The sequence below is a fragment of the Drosophila subpulchrella genome, chromosome 3R (genome assembly GCF_014743375.2).
Source record: "Drosophila subpulchrella strain 33 F10 #4 breed RU33 chromosome 3R, RU_Dsub_v1.1 Primary Assembly, whole genome shotgun sequence".
NCBI lineage: Eukaryota > Metazoa > Arthropoda > Insecta > Diptera > Drosophilidae > Drosophila > Drosophila subpulchrella.
The window spans coordinates 16,359,024-16,378,130 of record NC_050609.1 but is presented as its reverse complement, the minus strand read 5'-3'; the positions used below and the strand labels follow the sequence as shown (position 1 = coordinate 16,378,130).

Sequence of the window (19,107 nt, the reverse complement as noted above, 5' to 3'; positions counted from 1 at the left end):
AGGCCAAGATAATTGATTGGTTGAGTTGGAGCTTGGCTTTCGGCTTTGGGCTTGGCTCAAAGTCAAAGCCGCACGCCCGCAAGTGCTGACATTTGTTCGGTGTCACGACTCGGCAAACTGGCAGTCGGAAGACAGAAGACAGAAGACAACTCCTGGCATCTTGAAGGCACACAAACAGTTTGTGTTCTAAGTCGGTTGGTTTGTCAGTTAGTCAGCAAGTCGGTCTGTTAGTCTGTTAGTCAGTCCGTCTGTTAGTCACTCACGATCTGTGGAACTGTGGAAACTTTCTTCCGTGCCGCAGAATGACAGCCGGCAGAAGCTGCAGTGCCCAAAGGAGGCACAGCATCCACATCCACCCAAATGCTCATCATGGTGTCATTGATCTCGGGTCGTCTCTTCCATCTTTCAACTTGCCTCTCGGCTCTTGCCTCTTGTGGCAACAGAACAGCCACGGAGCATTGTTCTGCAGGAGGCACAAGTCCCCGTCTTCGTGGGCTTTATCGCCTTTTCCTGATCGGCTGCAGCTTGCGGTACTTGCTCGGTTCAAGAGTCAGCACTTACTATCCACAGAGGTGGTCACAAAAATATGTAAATATTCTATACTTCTAATATATTCTAGGTAACTGTTTAAAAAAACAGGGGTGGAAATCTCTTATTCCTAATGTTTAAAGCTATAGCCCTATGATACGCTGTGAACTATTTAAAGAATTTCTGGGAACCTAGAGAAAAAGAGTTTTCGGTTAAACAATTTTTTATGAATTTATATTCGGATATGCTGTAGGTTGCCATGAGTTTCTAAAATAACTCTAGTCAGTTAGTGGAAAAATAAGGAACTATCATATGCTCATAGGGAATCAAGATTCATTCAATATTATGAAAATATTATTTTCTAAAAGTTGATTTTAAATAGGTCCTAGATAAATTTATAAAATCTTTAAGGTTAATTTAATTCGTTGATAACTATATACTTAGAGAATCGTTTATTATTATCATTTAAATATTACATTAAAATGAGATTAATTGAGTGATAGTATTGTGAAAACGTATCTTCCCTTATCCCAATTTCTTAATTCTTTTTTTAAGATTTTTTATATGTTCTAGTATTCCCATCTTGACCACAACTGTATCTGCCACATGCAGTTGCAGTCACAGTGGCAGATGCAGCCAACGACAGCAAACAGTTGCTCGATGCAGCATTTCTGTGAAAATTAATTTAACATGAACTGACGACTAATTTTGAAAGTGTGGCCATGCCCACCAATCGCCTCTGGGAAGCCTACAAAATTTCATTATAAAGAAATTTTTGGCTTTGGGTAAATTTTCTTTATGGCTTCATATGGCCTCTTGGACAGCTGCAAACTTGGCGGCGGCGCTTTAATAGCCTCAACTTTTGGCAAAAAAAAAACAGAAAAAAAATAACGAACCCAAACTTGTTTTGGCCACATAAACTGGTTCTTGGCCAAAGAAGAAGTTTTCTGTTGTTATTCTTTTTTGTGGATTTTTCGTGAATTTGTTTCTAAGTTGGGCAAACGCGACTTAATCTTCGGCCAGCGGCGCAGGCCAAAACCAGAGTTAAGGCTAAGAGAAGATATTAACTAAATGATAATGCTTAGCAGGTAGTTAAAAGGGCTTGGTTTTGGCCAGAAATTGCCTCTTCCTCGAGCTTAACACTCAGCTTCCTTCTTCTCGGCTCTTTTGAGGCGGAAGTTTCCATTTGGGCTTTGCCTTCCATGGTACTTCTACTTAACTAAATACGTGCCTTTGGCCAAGTCGATGGCATTTCATTTGCAGCCGGCTTTTCTTGGCGATTTCCGCTTCTGTTTCGACCAAACCCTGATTGACACAATGCAAACTCATTGAACCAACAAGATCAGAACGTGAAAATCCACTTGGAGAACCGTTCGTCTGTCTATCCAACTAGCTGACTGTTTGAGTGCTGCTGGCCCCAAATGAAAATTCATTTTCATCGCCTCAATCAACAATTTAATTCAATTAAGTTTTGAAATGTTTGTGGCACATCGACCGAACGGTACGAAAACAATAACAAAGCCCCAGAAAGAATGCAACTGCAGGGAGCACAAAATGTGTTTAATTATCAGAAACGGAATTTTCACGAGCCACCAACTAAAACAAATGCCAATACAAAAAATGTGCATAAATTTGAAGACAGGTCTCTGCCGCCAGCAGAACTTTGCAATTGGCCACTACGGGAAATTGGTAGGGAATGTTGGCCAAAAGCGGAGAGGGGAGGCTCTTTGGACCTGGTTGGTGCCCCAATCTTGGCCAGCAAAACGTTTTCCCAGGCAAAATCGAAAATTGCAAGCCAGCTGAAAGAGAAACACATTGCAAAAAATACAGTCAGTGATATAAGTTAGGATATATGTTTTTTAAATTATTTTAATGGTATAAAATTATATTATTATATTATTATACTTATAAAGTCCTTAAATCTTATAAATAACACGTATTTTTGAATATTAACCTATCTATCTATCTATATTTAAAACCCAGAAACATGCTATCGTATCTCTTATTTCCCATATAAGTTGATTTATAATATCATTGAGGAACCATGAATATCATTAACCTTTTAAGAAATCTCCCATTAAAGTTGCCAAATGGGAACAGCTCTTATTTGCATAATCGTTTTGTCACTCTAAAGCGGGATTCTTTTCCTTTGATTAATGATTGCATTAATATAGCGTTAATGACTTAGACCGGAGACATTCATTCCAGAATTAGCTCAGATTATGCCAATCCGTTGAACAGCTCTGAGAATCTGGTTTCGCAGATTTCTCCACATAAGCTGCTGGGATCCCAAAACTAGTTTTCATATTTATTCTTTTCGCATGGGAAACGTTTTAATTTCGCCAACTGTATTCGGCAAGTGCAAATGCAACTGAAATGCAAAAGCGAGGATAGCTAATCGACGGATCTCGACTTGTATCTTATAAATACCCCACAATTTATGCATTTGCTCGCATTTGCCTAACCAAAGAACCGTTAAATGTTCGCGAGCCTCTTAATTAAAGGCCATGGAATCCGTAGAATCGAATGAAGGGGGAGAAACTCTAGCACTTGGCGGCGCAAAATGTTTTCATTTTTCCACATTTTCCATTTATTTTTCGCAGTGAATGGCCGCCACTTACAGAACCAATTTACACGGCCGAAAAACTTGCTCAATTTATGTGGTGGATGAGCAAAGGCAGATTAACAGATACAGATATATATATATATATCTGTGGTATCTGAAAATTCAGTTTAAACAAACGCCGCCTGACATTGAACGGCAGACGCCAGGCGGAATTCTTAGCGTTTCCTCCATAAATTTTGGCCAGTTTTGTAATATTTTGGCCATAAACAAAAATTACTGAAAAATGGTTTCTCTTCTGGGCTCAAAATTTATAACCTCCGTTTCGAATATAGTAATAAAAGAGTCTCATTGAGCGGATAATAAATCAATTTCGGTTGGCTTAACACTTGAGAGAGAGGCGATATCTGGAAATAAGAATGCAAATGCAATGCCAAAGCGGTGATGATGATATCATATGTGCGGGAGGTGTGTTGTTTCTGATTTGCAATTAGCCAATCTGGGTGTTTTGCATTCACTGGGTAGTCAAGCTGCTTATTACGTAGAACACCGCTTTCCGATTGCAAATGCTATGGCTTGGGGGCCCCGGACGGGTTCCAGCCGATGTTATATAATCAACAGAATCGTGACTAATGGATAGAGCTTTGCCAATGCTAATATGCACCACAGCTTATCATTCACTTCTCAGTCTCGCTTGAAAAAAAGGGGGTCAGGCAAATAGGCAGTAGAGGAGTCATAAAATGCACCGAACTTCAAAGAATCCATACAGACTATTACCTACTCTTCCAACAGTTCTGCGAATAAGGTAGTTAGTTTTGCTTGATATACTTTGCTTATCAATTGTTGATGAAAGTCAGGCATTGACCTGAATTTAAATAAGTTTACAGATCATTGGGGGTAGGCATTAAGCATTATCTTTTATTGATATTCAGTGAGATAGGTGTAATCATAGAGCTAAGTAATACAATTTATAGATCAATGGGATTATCTATGTTTGGAACTAGACCAGATAAGTAGGAATACATATAATTACAGGCATTGACCTACATTTTTGATGACTTTTTAATATAGAAATAATAATATTAAAAACATTGATGATGAAATCTTTTTCTAGAACACTCATTTTGTCATTCGATCTTCACATACATATAACTACTTGAACTCAGAAGCCTGAGAAAGGTCGTTCACGATGTGATAAAGAGCATTGAACCTCTAAAATTTTGTTGTATTTCTTCATTTTTATGACTTTTGGAAGTTTCCATTTCGAGAGTGTTGAATACTTTTTACATGTCCAGCGTAACAAGTGGAATTTTAAGTGTATAGGAGAAGAAAAATAGTGGAAAAGGTGTCGGGGAAATAATTAAACAATAAAAAGAACCCCTGAGTGGGACTATACATTTAGTTTAAATTGAATTTAAAACAGGCAAGCCCGTTGAATCATCATCATTAAATATTTGATGACAAAGAGTAGTCAAATAAAACCTGCCCAAGATTCCTAGAATTTCTATTATAAAACTAATATATACCATTATTTCTTTAGACCCTGACTGAATCATTTTTTGGGAAGTAGCTCATCTAGGTTTTTTATTGATCATTTATGAACACTTTAACACAATTTATTTACGCATGATTTCATGCTATGATGTGCCAGTTGAACCCAAGTTCAAGTTCGCTTGGCACAGAGACAAAAAAATGTATATTATTAAAAATTATTATGTCACGCAATGTTTACGAATGTTTGGCGGTTCATTGCGCAATTTAAAGCGAACGCTTCGATTTCTTTCTACAATCGATGGATTGGAAATCAAAAATTGACGTAATGTGTTTTTGATTGAACATTTCGGGGCACGTTTCAATACCGATCGGGCGCCGAATGAGTTGCCAAATCAAAACTACAAACAATTTGTGAATGAATAGCTTTAAATTGGCGTGTTAATGACAACAGCAACACAAACAACATGCAACTGCAAAACTGTAAACTTAATTTTTCAACAATTTTTTTCGCAATATGTGGTTTTTCAGCTGATTTTGCCATCACAAGCGGCAAGTCAGCGGCGCGCTTGACCCCAAAATGAAACTTTTAAATTGATTTTTATTATTTCTTCAACTTGTTGAACTCAATCAATTAGCCAGAGATAACTCGATGTGGGTGTCAGCAATGGCAAATTGTCGCCGAACGAGAATTGTTTTAAATTTTTCAGCGATGACCTTTGCTCTTCAATCTAGCTTCCTTCATGAAAACTAATGTTTCTCTTTCTTTTCCCTTGCAGGTAAACTCAACAACCATATTCATGGACAGATCGTGGTTGCATACACTTATAGCCAGAAGGAAAAGCGGGAAAAACTGAAAAAATTATTCATTAGCCAAGTGCCAAAAGCGTATTCAAATTAAGTTGCTCAAGCGAAAACCAAAACCGAAACATGTGTCAGCCATGTCAATGCGTTTGGGCCAGACCAAAAAGCCAAAGTCGAAGTGGAGGCTCGAGTGCATTTGCTTTTTGGCCAAATGCGGGTTTTTTTCTGAGAGTGGTTTCCTCCTCCCTCCCCCCCTTTAAGATGATTTGCCCCCTCCCCTGACAAACAATTTGCCGGCGGAAATTTCATAATCATGGTAAAATGAAAATGTTACATTTTATGAAAATGTATTATTATGTCCATCATAAAAATGTCATTGAATGACACTTGCGCTGGTCCGCTGCAAGCCCACCTCCACGGATTATTTTGACAGCGGCAATTTCCTAGCCCCCCCTAAAATCCCCTTTCATTCTCCGCCACTGCACACAGCCCTCTGCTAATTTTTGTTGATTTAAGCAACTTTTTATTTTCAACTACGGCGCCAACGCAGATAGATAGAGAAACCAAAAAAGCAGCGAATTAATAAAAGAGAAAACCAACTTGGATTGAATTTAGTAATTTTTGTTTTTCGGATAAACTGCAGCGTCGACGTGCGATCGCAATTATTGCCACAATTTGCGGTCATTTCCGCTTGGCTGCTGCGCATGTGCCACTTGTTGTGGGTTTTTGTTGAGAATTTAGGGGGGGAGCGGAAATACCTTCTAGTTAACAGTGGGCAAATCGTGAAGGGGCAAAAGCTAGATTATGTTTTTTGATTAATGGTTATGGTTTTCGGCTGTCGTCTATAAATTGCTTATAATTGGGGTGACGATATCATGATCACACCCCAAGATAATTACGATATTTTTCAAAAAGTTTTATTTTCTGAAAAAAAAGGTGTTTAAGGACCTGTCATAAAATCTTGGTTAAACATTTTGAAAAGTAAAACTAAATTTTTATAGGAAAAGATTTACGTTAGAAGAACTACTTCTAATCTTGAAGTTTAAATGATCGATAGAACTATATAGATCCTGGCTTATCGACGCATGTTCAACTAAAGTTAATCTTAAAAGGATTTAGAAAATGGTGTCATTAGGTAATATTTTTAATCAAGATCCTTTAATATAAAAATCTTGAAAATGTATTTAAGACAATTTTTTTGAAACCACCTAATCGATTTTGCAATATCAGCCCATTTTATGGAAATAATCCCACTGTCTCTGGGCGTTTTTTGACCAAAAGTGCAGCATTTACATGGCCCATGGTGCACTTATATGGACTTGTTGCTGGGCACCGTTCACTTCGAAAGCTCGATTTCTTGGCTTTCCGTACCCATGAACCAACTTCAGAGACCCAGTGGGCCTTTGGTTCTTTATTTCAGCATTACCGAGTTGCTTTTTGTTTTGGGTAATTAAAAGCAGCGTTCAAAGTGCAATTGCTGTGGGTTGCATTTACATAGACATGTGTTCAAACATTTGCGTTGCGCTCTCTTGTTTGACAAGTGTTGTTGTGGCTTTTCCGCGGCGCGTGGGCGTTTCAATTTAAACAAAATTTCTAGTCTACGGGCCACGGTTTAATGGCATTAACAATATAGACAAGACACGCCCAAGCCAAACGGCTGACTGAGTGACCTACTGCACTCAAATGTTCGACGACATGTTGCAGTCACAGCAGCAACAGCAACAGCACAGCAGCAACATGAACAACAATTTTCTCGGCTGAAACAAATTCTGACACCTAAATTTGCTACGCATTTTCGGGGAATCATTAATTAGTCAAAGTTGGAAAGTTTGTTTCATATACTCTCTTTTTCCTGTATCTTTTTGGTGAAAGTTTGGCTTTTGAAGGAATTGTATTGAAGTTCAGTCGGGGATCGTGGGTCAGGAGGCCTAGATTCATTTTTCATAATTACAAAACCGAATCGTACATTACCTTGAGCTCAAACTGCCAAATGGGAACAGAAAATGTTGATGCATCTCTCAAGTATTTTTCATATTCAATGCTCTGAAGAGCTTTCAAGCCTCTGTGGACCATATTTTTGTGTGATGTGTTATACCCTGGAAAATATTAAAATTGGGGTAGGGTATGATGGGCATATGCTTTCTATATACAAGTATTTTAGGGCTTATGGAAAAGTATTAGAAGATGAGAGTAGCACATTATAAAAATCTATAGAGAGGGCCTGGCAAGCATAAAAAATTTATGACAAATCGAAGAGACATACGAAAAATGTTGTTAATCCATAGTATTCCTTTAACCGGGTTTTTACCGGGTTTTAAAATAATTTGATCATAGATCATAGATCATTGTCATCTTTAACATGATCTGATTTTTCTGAAAGTCTGTTCTTTAGTTCTGAGCTTAGGAAGTTCTTGAAATGTATAGGATAACTTTTAGTTGAAACGCCCTTTGGCCTGACAGCATTCTTGAGCTCTTTTTCATTGTGTTTTTCTCGAAATGCACTTCAAGCTGCAAGTTTTGAAGGCTCAAGTGGCACTGGAGTTGTCAGCTGTATTATTGGAGTTGTTGCCGCATTGTCGCTGTGTGGCTCTAAAGGCAGCTGCGGTTTCTTGGCGGTGGCCCGATCCGAGTTGGCCAGGCCCGATCGGATGAGACCCGATGCGATGCGATCCACTTCGAGTCCAAATCCGAATCCGAGCGGGCTTTCGAGCCATTAGAAGCGCATGTCTGTGGTCGCGTCGACAACAATCAATTGCCGGTGAGCGCATTTTATTGGCGTCATCAAATTGGCTTTCCTTGGAAATCCGCATTGCAGCCAGGCCATCCAGGCAGCCAGCCTTCGACTTTCCCGATAGAACTTCGCAGCCAAAATGGTCATCATCATAATCGTGATGGCGATGATCATCTGGGACATGGCCGATGAGATGCTCCGATTGTTGCTGGGAGCCATAAATACGAGCTGACATTGCTTGGCATCTTTTAATGCCAATGGAGCTGCCCGCATTCTGAGCTCCACGAGGATTTTTCATCTGGAAAAGAGTCCCCAACTCCCCGAGATGCGAGTCGAAAAAGCAAAATTAATTGTTCAAACATACACACACACACACACACCTTTCAAGGAAGCATTTTCCGAGCTTTCCACATATGTATGCCCCATGTGCGCCTGCTTTATTTTCCTTTATTTGCACGATTTTTGCCATATTTTTCCCCTCCTTGGAGCACGATCCTCGGATCTGGGATCTCGGACCTCCCTCCCCAAAAATGGTGGCGACATTGTGACGTCGTCGTGTTCGCCGGCAGATTATGATCAACATATATGTAGATACACCTATATATATTTCTTGTGTCTTTGCTTTAACCATGACAGCGAAATATTTCTGTTGCCGCCGAGCTGCCATGTGTGAAAATATTTATTTTCCATCTGCTCATGCGGGCTCTGCAGTTGGGAATTCATGTAATGGTGCAGCGGGAAAAGGGCTAAGCTTTTCCCGACTCCAAAATCGGGGCAAACAAATCTCAGTGGATGGGTTCTTAAGTGTATTTGGGCAAGTCTTCAAATGAGCAATATGACTTTAGGCCATCAAGTCAATTGAAGTGGTATTTTCTGGAGCTTTATGGAGATGCTCTTGTTGAACTAGATTTTTTATAAGCTCGAATTGAGCTCAATGGATGTTTGAGGAATTTAAATAGGAGTCTATTGATTTGAGAACTAGACTTTAAATTACAAAGCTTTTTCTTTTTTTCATATAAAATTTAGTAATAATCATGTCAAAGGCTATAGTTTTCAATACACGAATTTAAAACTTTGGAAATTTTAATGTTTTGAACTAAATAGGATTACTAAGAATGGGGTTTTAATTATCTTAACTTAAATGTATAATTAAGAAGAATTGTTTTTTAACTATCTTAACTTAAATGTATAATTAAGAAGAATTGTTTTTTAACTATCTTAACTTAAATGTATTCTTAAAACCTAAACAAACTAGTGACCTATTGACAGTTAAAATTTTACATTATGGGCATTCAAAATTCTGTAAAAGTAATGTGCCATGTCCGATTACGACTTTGTTTGATTTCAAATTGCAGTCTTTACAGCACTCTTAACCCAAGATCTCTGTATAGAGGAGGGGCGTAGAATTCTCATGTGGTTCTCCGCTGGGCATAATTATGCTGCTGCTGCGAGTTACAGGTTCTCATTCACTTTATGTGTTTTGTGTTTTGTCTGGCTCTTTAAAGATATTTTTTTAGCTGCTTCCACTTTTTGTGGGACTGACCGAATGTCTGTTTGTTTCTCGTCTTGTCTGTGCGGAATTCGGTCAAGTACTCTTGGCTGGTTTGGTTGGCTATGATGTGTGTGACATGTGGAAGCTGTCGGCTGCCGCATTATTATTGACACCTTATCGGGCGTGCAAAGTCCACTCTTGAATATGCATAAGGGACCAAAAAATAATGTTACTTTCTACGCATTTGTTACACATTTTGTAACACGCTCTCCTTATCATTCGCTCAGAAATTTAATTATTTCGCCTGTCAGTCAGTCAGTGAGTCCCGAAAAGAAAGAAACGTAAAACATTTTTTAATGAGCCGACCTTAAAAAGAAAGTCAGGCGACATGTCTGGGCTACCTTGGATAAGTTTGGACTTCGTGCCAACATGTTTCTGCTGTTGGCTTTGTATTTTCAGAGGTCTCCCCTGAGTCCCCCTGTCCGATGACTCTGCTCATTTGTGGATCTCTTGTCGGCCCAGGGTTTTCTGCTTTTTTTTCACAAAAAAAAAATTACGGAAGCCGTTGCTGTCGAAGTTGTTACTCTCATTTTTGGTGAAAGAAAATCTCCAGCTACCGTTTGTCAAACAATTTCTATGGCCAAAGCAAAGAAAGGATAACCATCATAATTGATTGAACCAGGTTTTGAGCTCAAACAAAGGTTTTTGTGTGCTGTCTTGTAAGCCTAAACTGTGTGTGGAGGAAATGTCTGGTGCATAAATCAACCTTTTATCAGCACTTCTTCATCGGCAGAGGAGAAGGAAGCATACAAATAACTAATTATATTTCACACACAAGAATGTAAATTGCCCCGAAGGGGTTAGCAATTGAATTCAGCCAGCTTTCATTTCACCACTGGACTGCAATTATATATATCCATTTTTTTTTTTGGCTAATTGAAAGGCCCGCTGACATTATCGGGCAATAATACTTTCCCCACCAACTGCGCAAGAGAAGCTACCGAACAGCCAACGGGCTGTCAACTTCATTAGATTTGATTTCAACAAGAAATATCATGAAAAACATTAAACGCCTCTGAATAAATTCAAATTAATTGATAAACACACAGAAACCGGAATGAAAAGAGAGAAATAAAATAAAATTATCGGCCATAGAGGCAGTCAGCGTTTAGCTGGCCAATTTGCAGGCCGAAAAGTGCAACCGTTTGAAAAGGAAGGGGTAAAGAAGGGGTTTTGGAAGGGGTTCGGTGGCTGCGCATGCGTCGCGGGATTGCGCAAGTCCACTCGGTGGTGTAGAGTGGTGCAGAGTGGCTCTAACCAGTTGGACTTTTGCGTGGCGTGTGTTTAACTTTTGAGCAGATTTTGTCGCATTTTTTATTTATTTTCGTTTTTTTTTGTTTAGTTGTGCAGTGCAGGTATTTGTTTTCACAGAGCCGCTAACGCTAAGCAACTCCCCTTTCGGGGTATCCTGGCTCCATCAATGGCTCTATTTGATGTAAACCGACTGGCTGGCCGGCTCTTTGAACCATTTGAACTTTTGGCTTTTGTCTGTTTCGGCATTGCTCCATGGATTTGGCTCTCTTGGCCCATTCACCCACCATGGGGCATGTTTTATTTGATATTTCTTGTGTTTTTTTTTTGCCTACTTACCAAATGCTACGACATTTCGTCATGCTAATCAGCATGGAGTCACTCGTTGGCTAATTGGCTTAGACGGGCTAACTCGCTGCTTTGGACCTGGCTTACGATTTGTGAGTGAGTGAGTGTGCGTGGCTATCGGATTTCTTGGCATATTGCAAAATTAGATTTATGTATGGTCAGATGGGCCCAGGAATGGGGAAACTGATGCGGGCTGACAAAAAGAAAATTATGTGGTAATTCAATGGGACTCGCATATTTCCAGAGCAGGTTATACATACTTTTTGGATATCATTAAATTAAAATGACTTGTTCATTATTTTACTTTCTGATCGCTAATCAACTTGTTTATCATTTTGATTTTAGAAGACGGCCTGCTTAGGTACCAAAATTTAATGAACTTTAGACAAGAAACTAAATGGTTCCGAAAGGCTGCTTTAATGATTTTTCTCTAATGAACAAAGTACCCATTATAATAAAGTACCTCACGGCAAAAGATATAAAACGAATTAAGGTCGCTTTGGGCCTATTTTACTAATGATGCAGAAATATCTGAAAGTTTCCAAGAGTGATTGAAGTTTTTGTTTTAAAAGGGGTGCTTTTAAGATAAATATAAGTAAGCCGATTTAATACAAAAGCCTTTGTTATTATTCTTATTTCATTATTGGTAATTGGTATTGGTAATATGATTGTAGAACTCACTTTGAAGTGATGATTTCGGATAGGAAGTATACAATTTTTTAGATTGCTAGGAAAGTAATTAAAAAGTTATTAAGATCTGGTCACTACATTTTGTATAGCTCAGTAACTTTTGAGAGACAGCATGCACAATCTTTGCAAGATATCTGAGCTGATTGAGTGGAGGATTACCTACGCAAAGCGTTTCCTATAGAGGCTGTAACTTTTCTTGTTATAGACCCCGCCCCATTTCCTCCCTATCCAGTTGATTGAATTTCGATGTAGAATTCCCAATCAAGTCCAATGCCAAAGTCAAGTCAAAGTTGTTATTATCGCTTATTATTATAGTGGTTTTCCACCGCTTCCCCCATTTGCATTTACTAATTTATTTATTTACTTGTCTGCCTATCGGTACTATATCTTTTTATTATGCAAATGTGTATCTAGAAATTATGCAAATATCAGTGGGCCGATTGCGCCTTTGTGACTTGCAAGCCAATTTAATTTGTGACATTTGCTGAGACAATTTTCTCCATAAGAATTTCGAACCTAGTTGTGTGTTACTGGAATTGTTCCCGTACCCTGAACCCTCCATCCCCCAATCCCCTCGAGATTTTCCGCTGTGTGTGGGCCCGGGACTGGATCCTACGATATGGTTACCCCAAGGAACTTGCGTCTACATGAAACAATTAAACTCAACATGCATTTATGTCAAGTTATTCGCGCTGCGCCGGCAATTAGAGAGCAAACCAACTCGCCTCAACTCCAAGTGGGCTAAACTGCAACGCATGATCACTGGGCAGTAAATTAACCGCACTTCCATGTGGTTACGGTTACAGTCCGACAGCTGCAGTTGTAAATTTGATTTTTATGGCTAGAAACATGTTGCCAATTGGCAGCAACTCGCCCGTTCGGTCCAAAAAAAGCTGCAAAAATGCAGCTTTAAAAAAATCATTTTTTCCCGATATCTGTCACCAGTCATCGAAAAGGAAACCTTGCCGACTCTTGAGGTGTTAATTTGGCCACATGCCGAATGCTCTGGCCATAAATTCAATTCGTGTTCATGTCGCGTGCAATTAGCCGGTCCGAAATCTTTCGTTTCCGATTCTTGATCAATGGATTGGTAGAATTGTTGGGGAGAGAATTCAAAGAATGGTATTTTAAAAGCTAATGGTAACGGACTTTGAGTTAGGACCACAAGGCACATACTGAAATACCGTCTTATTGAATTTTTATATTTATTACCAAGGGATAAATAAATATGAAAGAAAACCCCGTAATAATAACTAATTTTCGGGAATTATTCTTTTATAAATTATTTATAAATCATTTTTAACACGTAATAGTGAGCACACTTCGTTTGAATATTAATTACTTGGCGACCAATCCAAGGCAAAATAAAGAAAAACCAAATATCCATTTCAAAATTCATTGCTATCGTCTGGCTGTATAAAACTGAGTCTGATTCAAAGTCTCAGTCTGAATCCCAGCCAAAGACTGTCTTGTCCAGCAAGTAAATCGTGACAATCATGACAAAAATCGAACGGATGTTTGAGACCAACAAATGCAAAAAGTATTGTATTTTCGTCTGGCAATTTATCACAAAACAGCGAAACAAAATCTAAGGAAAAGAGACAATTTCAATCCTATAACTCTGAGGCAGGCAAAATAACAATAAATATACAACAAACAATAATTCATAATAAATTGTCATTTGACGTGTTTGAAATGTATTGGCAATTAAAAACGCAATTGAAGCGAATGGAGTGAGTTGGAAGGGCGGGACAGATCGGCGCTCCTTAGAGCAGTGGATCGCTTTCTGGGAGTTGTATATTTATGGGTAGCAGCAATCTTTGGAGTTCATGAACTCCCTAACTTTGGGTGTGTAGAGTTTGGTCATGATATTCCAGCCAAAACAAATCAAAGGCAAGGCAAGTCGGATCAAAAAAAAGAGTCTAAGGCTAAAGTTGAACAATCAGTTCATATATCAGCTTGTAGATTTTCTGAACTTACAATTTTTATAATATTTATAAGCAAGTATTCTTCAGAAATGTATGTTAATTTCAATTCAGAAAAAAATATGTTTCATTTCTATATTATTTGCTTATATGGCATATCATTTCCGTTGAAGATCACAAACTGTTCTTTCAAAAAAGCTGTGCCCTCATATTATTTCCCTTTTTCTGTTGTCTCCCAAAAATGCTGATTAAAGGTCTTTTTTCTGTCGATTTTGTTGCTGATTCCCGTCGTCCCAGGTCCGCCCATTCTCAATTTATTTGGTTTTTTTTTTGGGTTATGCTTGCCCCTTATATTTTTTGGGTTTTTTGGAAGTTGCATGTTTGGGGACCGGAGTTGAGAGCAGTTTGCTTAGGGCGTACTTAAGTACCGTTATTTTAATAAACGCCGTTTGCTCATGCGCAGCTTGACTTGGCCCTGTTTCCTCGGTTTTTTGGGGTACTTTTTTGTGTAGCTGAAAAGACTTTCTTCACATAAAAGAAATTGAATTACTGCTGATGGCAAAAAGCTAATTTGGCCAGCTCAAAGGTTTTTTTTTTCAAAAACTATGGATGCTGATTTGCTTGGAAAGGGGGGAGGACTGGGTGGCAGGAAGTGCCTCATAAAGTATGCCATTTGTTTTTCGTAATATTTATTTACTTTGCGCATTGCATAGAAGCTTTGTTTGTTTATTTTGGCTTCGTTCTGATTGTCGCTTTTTGCATAAACATTTATGCAAATGTCAAATGCCTAATTGACAGACAAGAGCCAAGTGCTTGCCTTGCCTTTTCCTAAAAAAAATATATGTATATACATAAATAAGAGCCTGGATTTGAGTGTTCGAACTATCAGATACCTGGGTTGTACTAAACTGATATAAAATATAATATTATAGAGTAAATATGATGATAATCTCTCTACAAGCTTGTACATTTTTCTTAGTTTTCAAGTTACATAGATTTTTTTTCCTGAAACCTATATTTTTCCGAATAGAATATACCCTCCTATTCCATGGGTACTCAAGTACAAAATCCATGACAGTGACCAGGCATTGTCTATGCTGGCAGCAAATTACAATTTACGATCGACGATCAGCAAATCGAGCGACAGCTCCACATTTTGTCAGCTCTGTCGGCGGAACCTTCTGATTTGGAACGACCTTGAGCCTTTGTGGGGCTTTATAGAGTCGGAGAATCGCCGTCCCCCCCTTATGGGGCACTCAATTATCTAGATATACGCGTTATAAAGTGATCTAATGAATTTACTTTATGCGTGTTTCATATGATGGTGATTGTCCGATAAACATTTTATTTCGCTTTTTATGACCCTAGCTGGCTGCCGTCCGTCGTTGCTGTTTGTTTTGAGTGAAAGTAATTTGTCGATTATATGTTTTTTCTCCCTGTTTGGTGGCTGTACACATCTATATATCTGTGGGGACTGACACGCCTAGATACTTGGCACGTCATGTGCTAAGAGCTTAAAATCGGAGAACCAGTCCGCAGATTCTCTGACTCATGCGAAGAAAGTTTAAACAATGCTTTTGAGGCTGTTAATTCTTTGCCTTTCCCAGAGTCCAAGTCTCAAAAACTGATGATCATGATGCTGATGGACGTAAATATAGTTGTAGTCATCAGGGTTTTATGTCTGCCTTATGCCTACAGCCACTTATTTAGTCGATCATTTGGCAGCAGGTGAGGAGAAATTTAAGATTGGGCGTGGCTGAAGATGGGCTGGCCTAAAATTATAAAACTTGATTACCATACGATTGTTTAATCATGGAATAATTTGGGATGGTAGTTTGTTTAACTGAATAAAATCGAATAGATTGAGATTTTCCAATGATATGCAGCAAATTGCCCCATCTTCCACTCTGTCTTTGATCTGATCTCTTAGCCATGGACAAATTGTTCTGGCCATATATAGTCTGTATATCCCGGCCACAATCGATATCATTATTTATATCGCTACGAGATCACAGCAGTCTGCAATTCCAGGCCATTTACATGATCACCTGAAGAAGATGCACACGCCCATGGAGTCGGAATGGGAATTGGAAGACAGCATTGACAGGCGGAATAAAGGCAATCTTCCATTTAATAACCAATTATCATTGATCAACTGCACGCCCGGTCCCCAGAGATCCCCAGTGCGGGGATACCAAAAGGCAGAACGAGAAACGAACTGACCACTGAGCAATATCAATTACGAATTACATCTGATTATCCGCCTCTGACTGGGAATTGGCCAATGCCAAGCCAATGCCAAACTAATGCCATTGCCATGGTCGCGACTCTTCAGATGCAAGATCCTATATCCAAGATCCCCGAGCCCAGATCCCAGATCCCAGTTCCCAGTGCCAACTCCCGCCTGGGGGCTGTGTGTGTCTGATTAGCGCATAAACAAGTTAATGCCACTGATGATGACGATGCTGAGCCACCTGAACAGAGCCAGACGCCAAGTGCATTGCAATGGACTGGATGCGTACGTGGTGCGATGTTATTGTTTTCCCTGGCAGTCCAGAATCAAAAAGTGCTGGCCCAAGATAAATGGGGCAGGTAGTGGAGGGCTCCTCCTTCAGATAAGACCAACTTCTGGCCTGTTTGGGAGTCGCGGTGCGTCGTCTTCAGTCCTCAGTCCTCAGTCGTCGTCGTCTTCTTCTGTTGACAACCACTGGCGGCGGCTTTATAAGCTTTTGATCTTGACAAAGTTTTAACCGCCGGCAAAAGCCTGTACCATGTTGAACTTTCCCAGTTTTGTCGTCGTCTTCCTAGAATATGTATCTCCATCTCCCCTGTTTGCCCGACACTTTTCAAGGCGGACAGGGGGTGGCGATATGCTAATGTTGTTTGGGTTTGGGCAGCCAAAAGTCAAACACTGTTTGTTGACGTTACCTTGAAATCCATTCGTAGGGAAACAAGCAACACAAAGGCCTCAGACACATAGCGAAGATGCCTGGTAAACAAAGATGTTTGAGATATATGTCATGTGTTTAGAGCGGACAGCACTTGACATCATAGTTAGGGTTCAATTGCTCGGGGTTCTCAAGAGATCGTCTTCGTATTTACTTGCATAAATTGCAGTTTAATGGGATTGAAATAGGGTGTATGTGAATTGTTCCAATGAAGTGGTACTTGCAGCCAGAAATATATAGTTATATTTGCTTTCTATTTAGAGTCGTCTTAACTAGTAGCTGCATAATATTGATACAGTAATGCTATATATAAAAAGTCATTTTCTTAGTAATCCTAAATGGGATAGGTTTTAAAACAGAACCCAAATATAACAAGAAGCATCCGAATACGGAAACCGTGGGCTAATGAAAATCTGAGGATACCAATAGATCTGTGTAATCAAAACCCAATTCTGGGAACAAAAAAACATGTTAAATTTTGAAAACATACAATATATTTTTCTCCAAATCATATAAGTGTTTGCTTAGTGTATTTTGGGAGTCACCCTCCCCAAAAGTCTGGGAATGATTTAATTCGCGGGCATTAACGTGGACAATTGTCTGTGGGAGAGCTGCGACTTGTGTGCCTCTATGCAAATGAGGGGACAATTATGCTGATCAGCGCTAATTGGGGGAGCCATAATGACCCACAGAGTGACTAACCCAGTTCCGTTTTCTTCTTTTTCATCCGCAGGCTGCCCAGCAGGTTCTCCCTGCCAACGCTGCAACAAGGCGGGCTGCATCAAGTGCCCCACGTACCTGGTGACGGACACGAGGCAGTGCGTCGACACGTGCCCCGCCGGCTACTTGGTTCAGTGGTCCGCCCACACGGAGTTCATGGGCAAAGTGTGTGTGCCCACCGGCTATTCGGGGCCACTGATGGCCGCTCTGGCGGGTCTACTCGGTGGCTTCCTGGTCTGCCTATCCCTGCTGGCGGTGGCCGTGATGCTGGTCAAGAGGAAGCGTCGGCGGAAGTCCATCAAACAGAAGCTCATCAACGAGAACACCATGGATCGGGCGGACTTCATGAGGCAGCTGAACGAGATGCGTCCGAATGCGGAGTACTTCCTGGCCATGTTGAACGACACGAGGCGGCAGATTAGAAAGCTCTATTTGTCGGGTGAGGTGGCGGCCGCCAACTCGTACAGGCCCATCGTTCGGGATCTGGCCAAGCTGCTGATCCTGCTGAACAGGCCCATCGAGCTGATTCCCGCCCCGCCGCCGGATTGGTCTAGGTTGTATGCCTGGTCGGAGCAGGCCCTGGAGCGCTACAAGCCACAGGTGGGCCAGCTCATCGACTTCTTCCAGGCCTCGCACGGGCACCATGCCGGTCACCACGAGGTGCTCTACGCTGCTCCGGCCAAGAAGAAGCAACTGCAGCAGCCCAGCATCTTCCGGCAACAGGTGACGCCTACGGCGACGCCCCAGGGAGTGGGCGAACTGATGGCCGGCGATCGGAATAGCAGTGCCTCGGCGCAGCAGAAGCTGCATCTCTTTGGCTCGCTGATCAGCCTGCACGAGTTCGAGGAGCCGCGGGCTTCGGATCCCTTCGGCAGCAGCTTCAACACTCTGAAGAGCGGCAATCTCATCTCTGATCTCAACGCCAGCTCGCTGTGGCTGGAGGACGAGTTCTACAAGCTGGGCTTTCGACCGCAGGACGAGATCACCACGGAGCTGTAACGGCATCACAAAACAAGAATCAAAACTCAGACTCACAACTTAATGTAAAAGAAGTATTATCCCGGCTGGCGGCGCTAGGCGTTCGAATTTAGTGCCAGTTCAGCTGGGGGAAAGGAAAGCATTTGCGTGCACATTCCGCCAGGCCATCATCATCAATATCATCGTCTTTAACTCCATCGACAAGCCAACTGGGAGGCCATTTAGCCGGAGCCGCTAAATGCCCACGTTTATAGCTTAGTTAGATCTGTTAAGCAAGCAAACTAGTCACGTAAAATCACAAACAAAACCATCAACACACAACGATGCCGTGGAGAAGGAGCAAATGCAAATGGAAATCGCGTGGAAATGAATTTAGTTTTATGGATTTTACAAAAATCGCAACAATCATGTAACGAACAATATTCAATATACACACTATAGAGATACTATTCAGATAATAATTAAGTTGTTTAACTGTAGAGAAGCGATACTTATAGCTATAGCTTACGTAGACAGAGATTATAAAGCTTAGTGAATACGAAATGGATAATAAAATCGTGTGCCTTAAGAGTGTAAAA

At 40.4% G+C, this 19,107-nt stretch overlaps 1 protein-coding gene across 1 annotated transcript in view; it reads left to right on the top strand.

Moving 5' to 3' along the window:
- LOC119545728 overlaps window positions 1-19,107 on the top strand; it is a 32,436-nt gene extending 13,329 nt beyond the window's left edge. Inside the window, exon 3 of the mRNA XM_037851547.1 lies at window positions 17,565-19,107. Coding sequence (XP_037707475.1) covers window positions 17,565-18,550 — 986 coding nt within the window. The 3' untranslated portion in view covers window positions 18,551-19,107. The remainder of the gene's footprint in view (window positions 1-17,564) is intronic.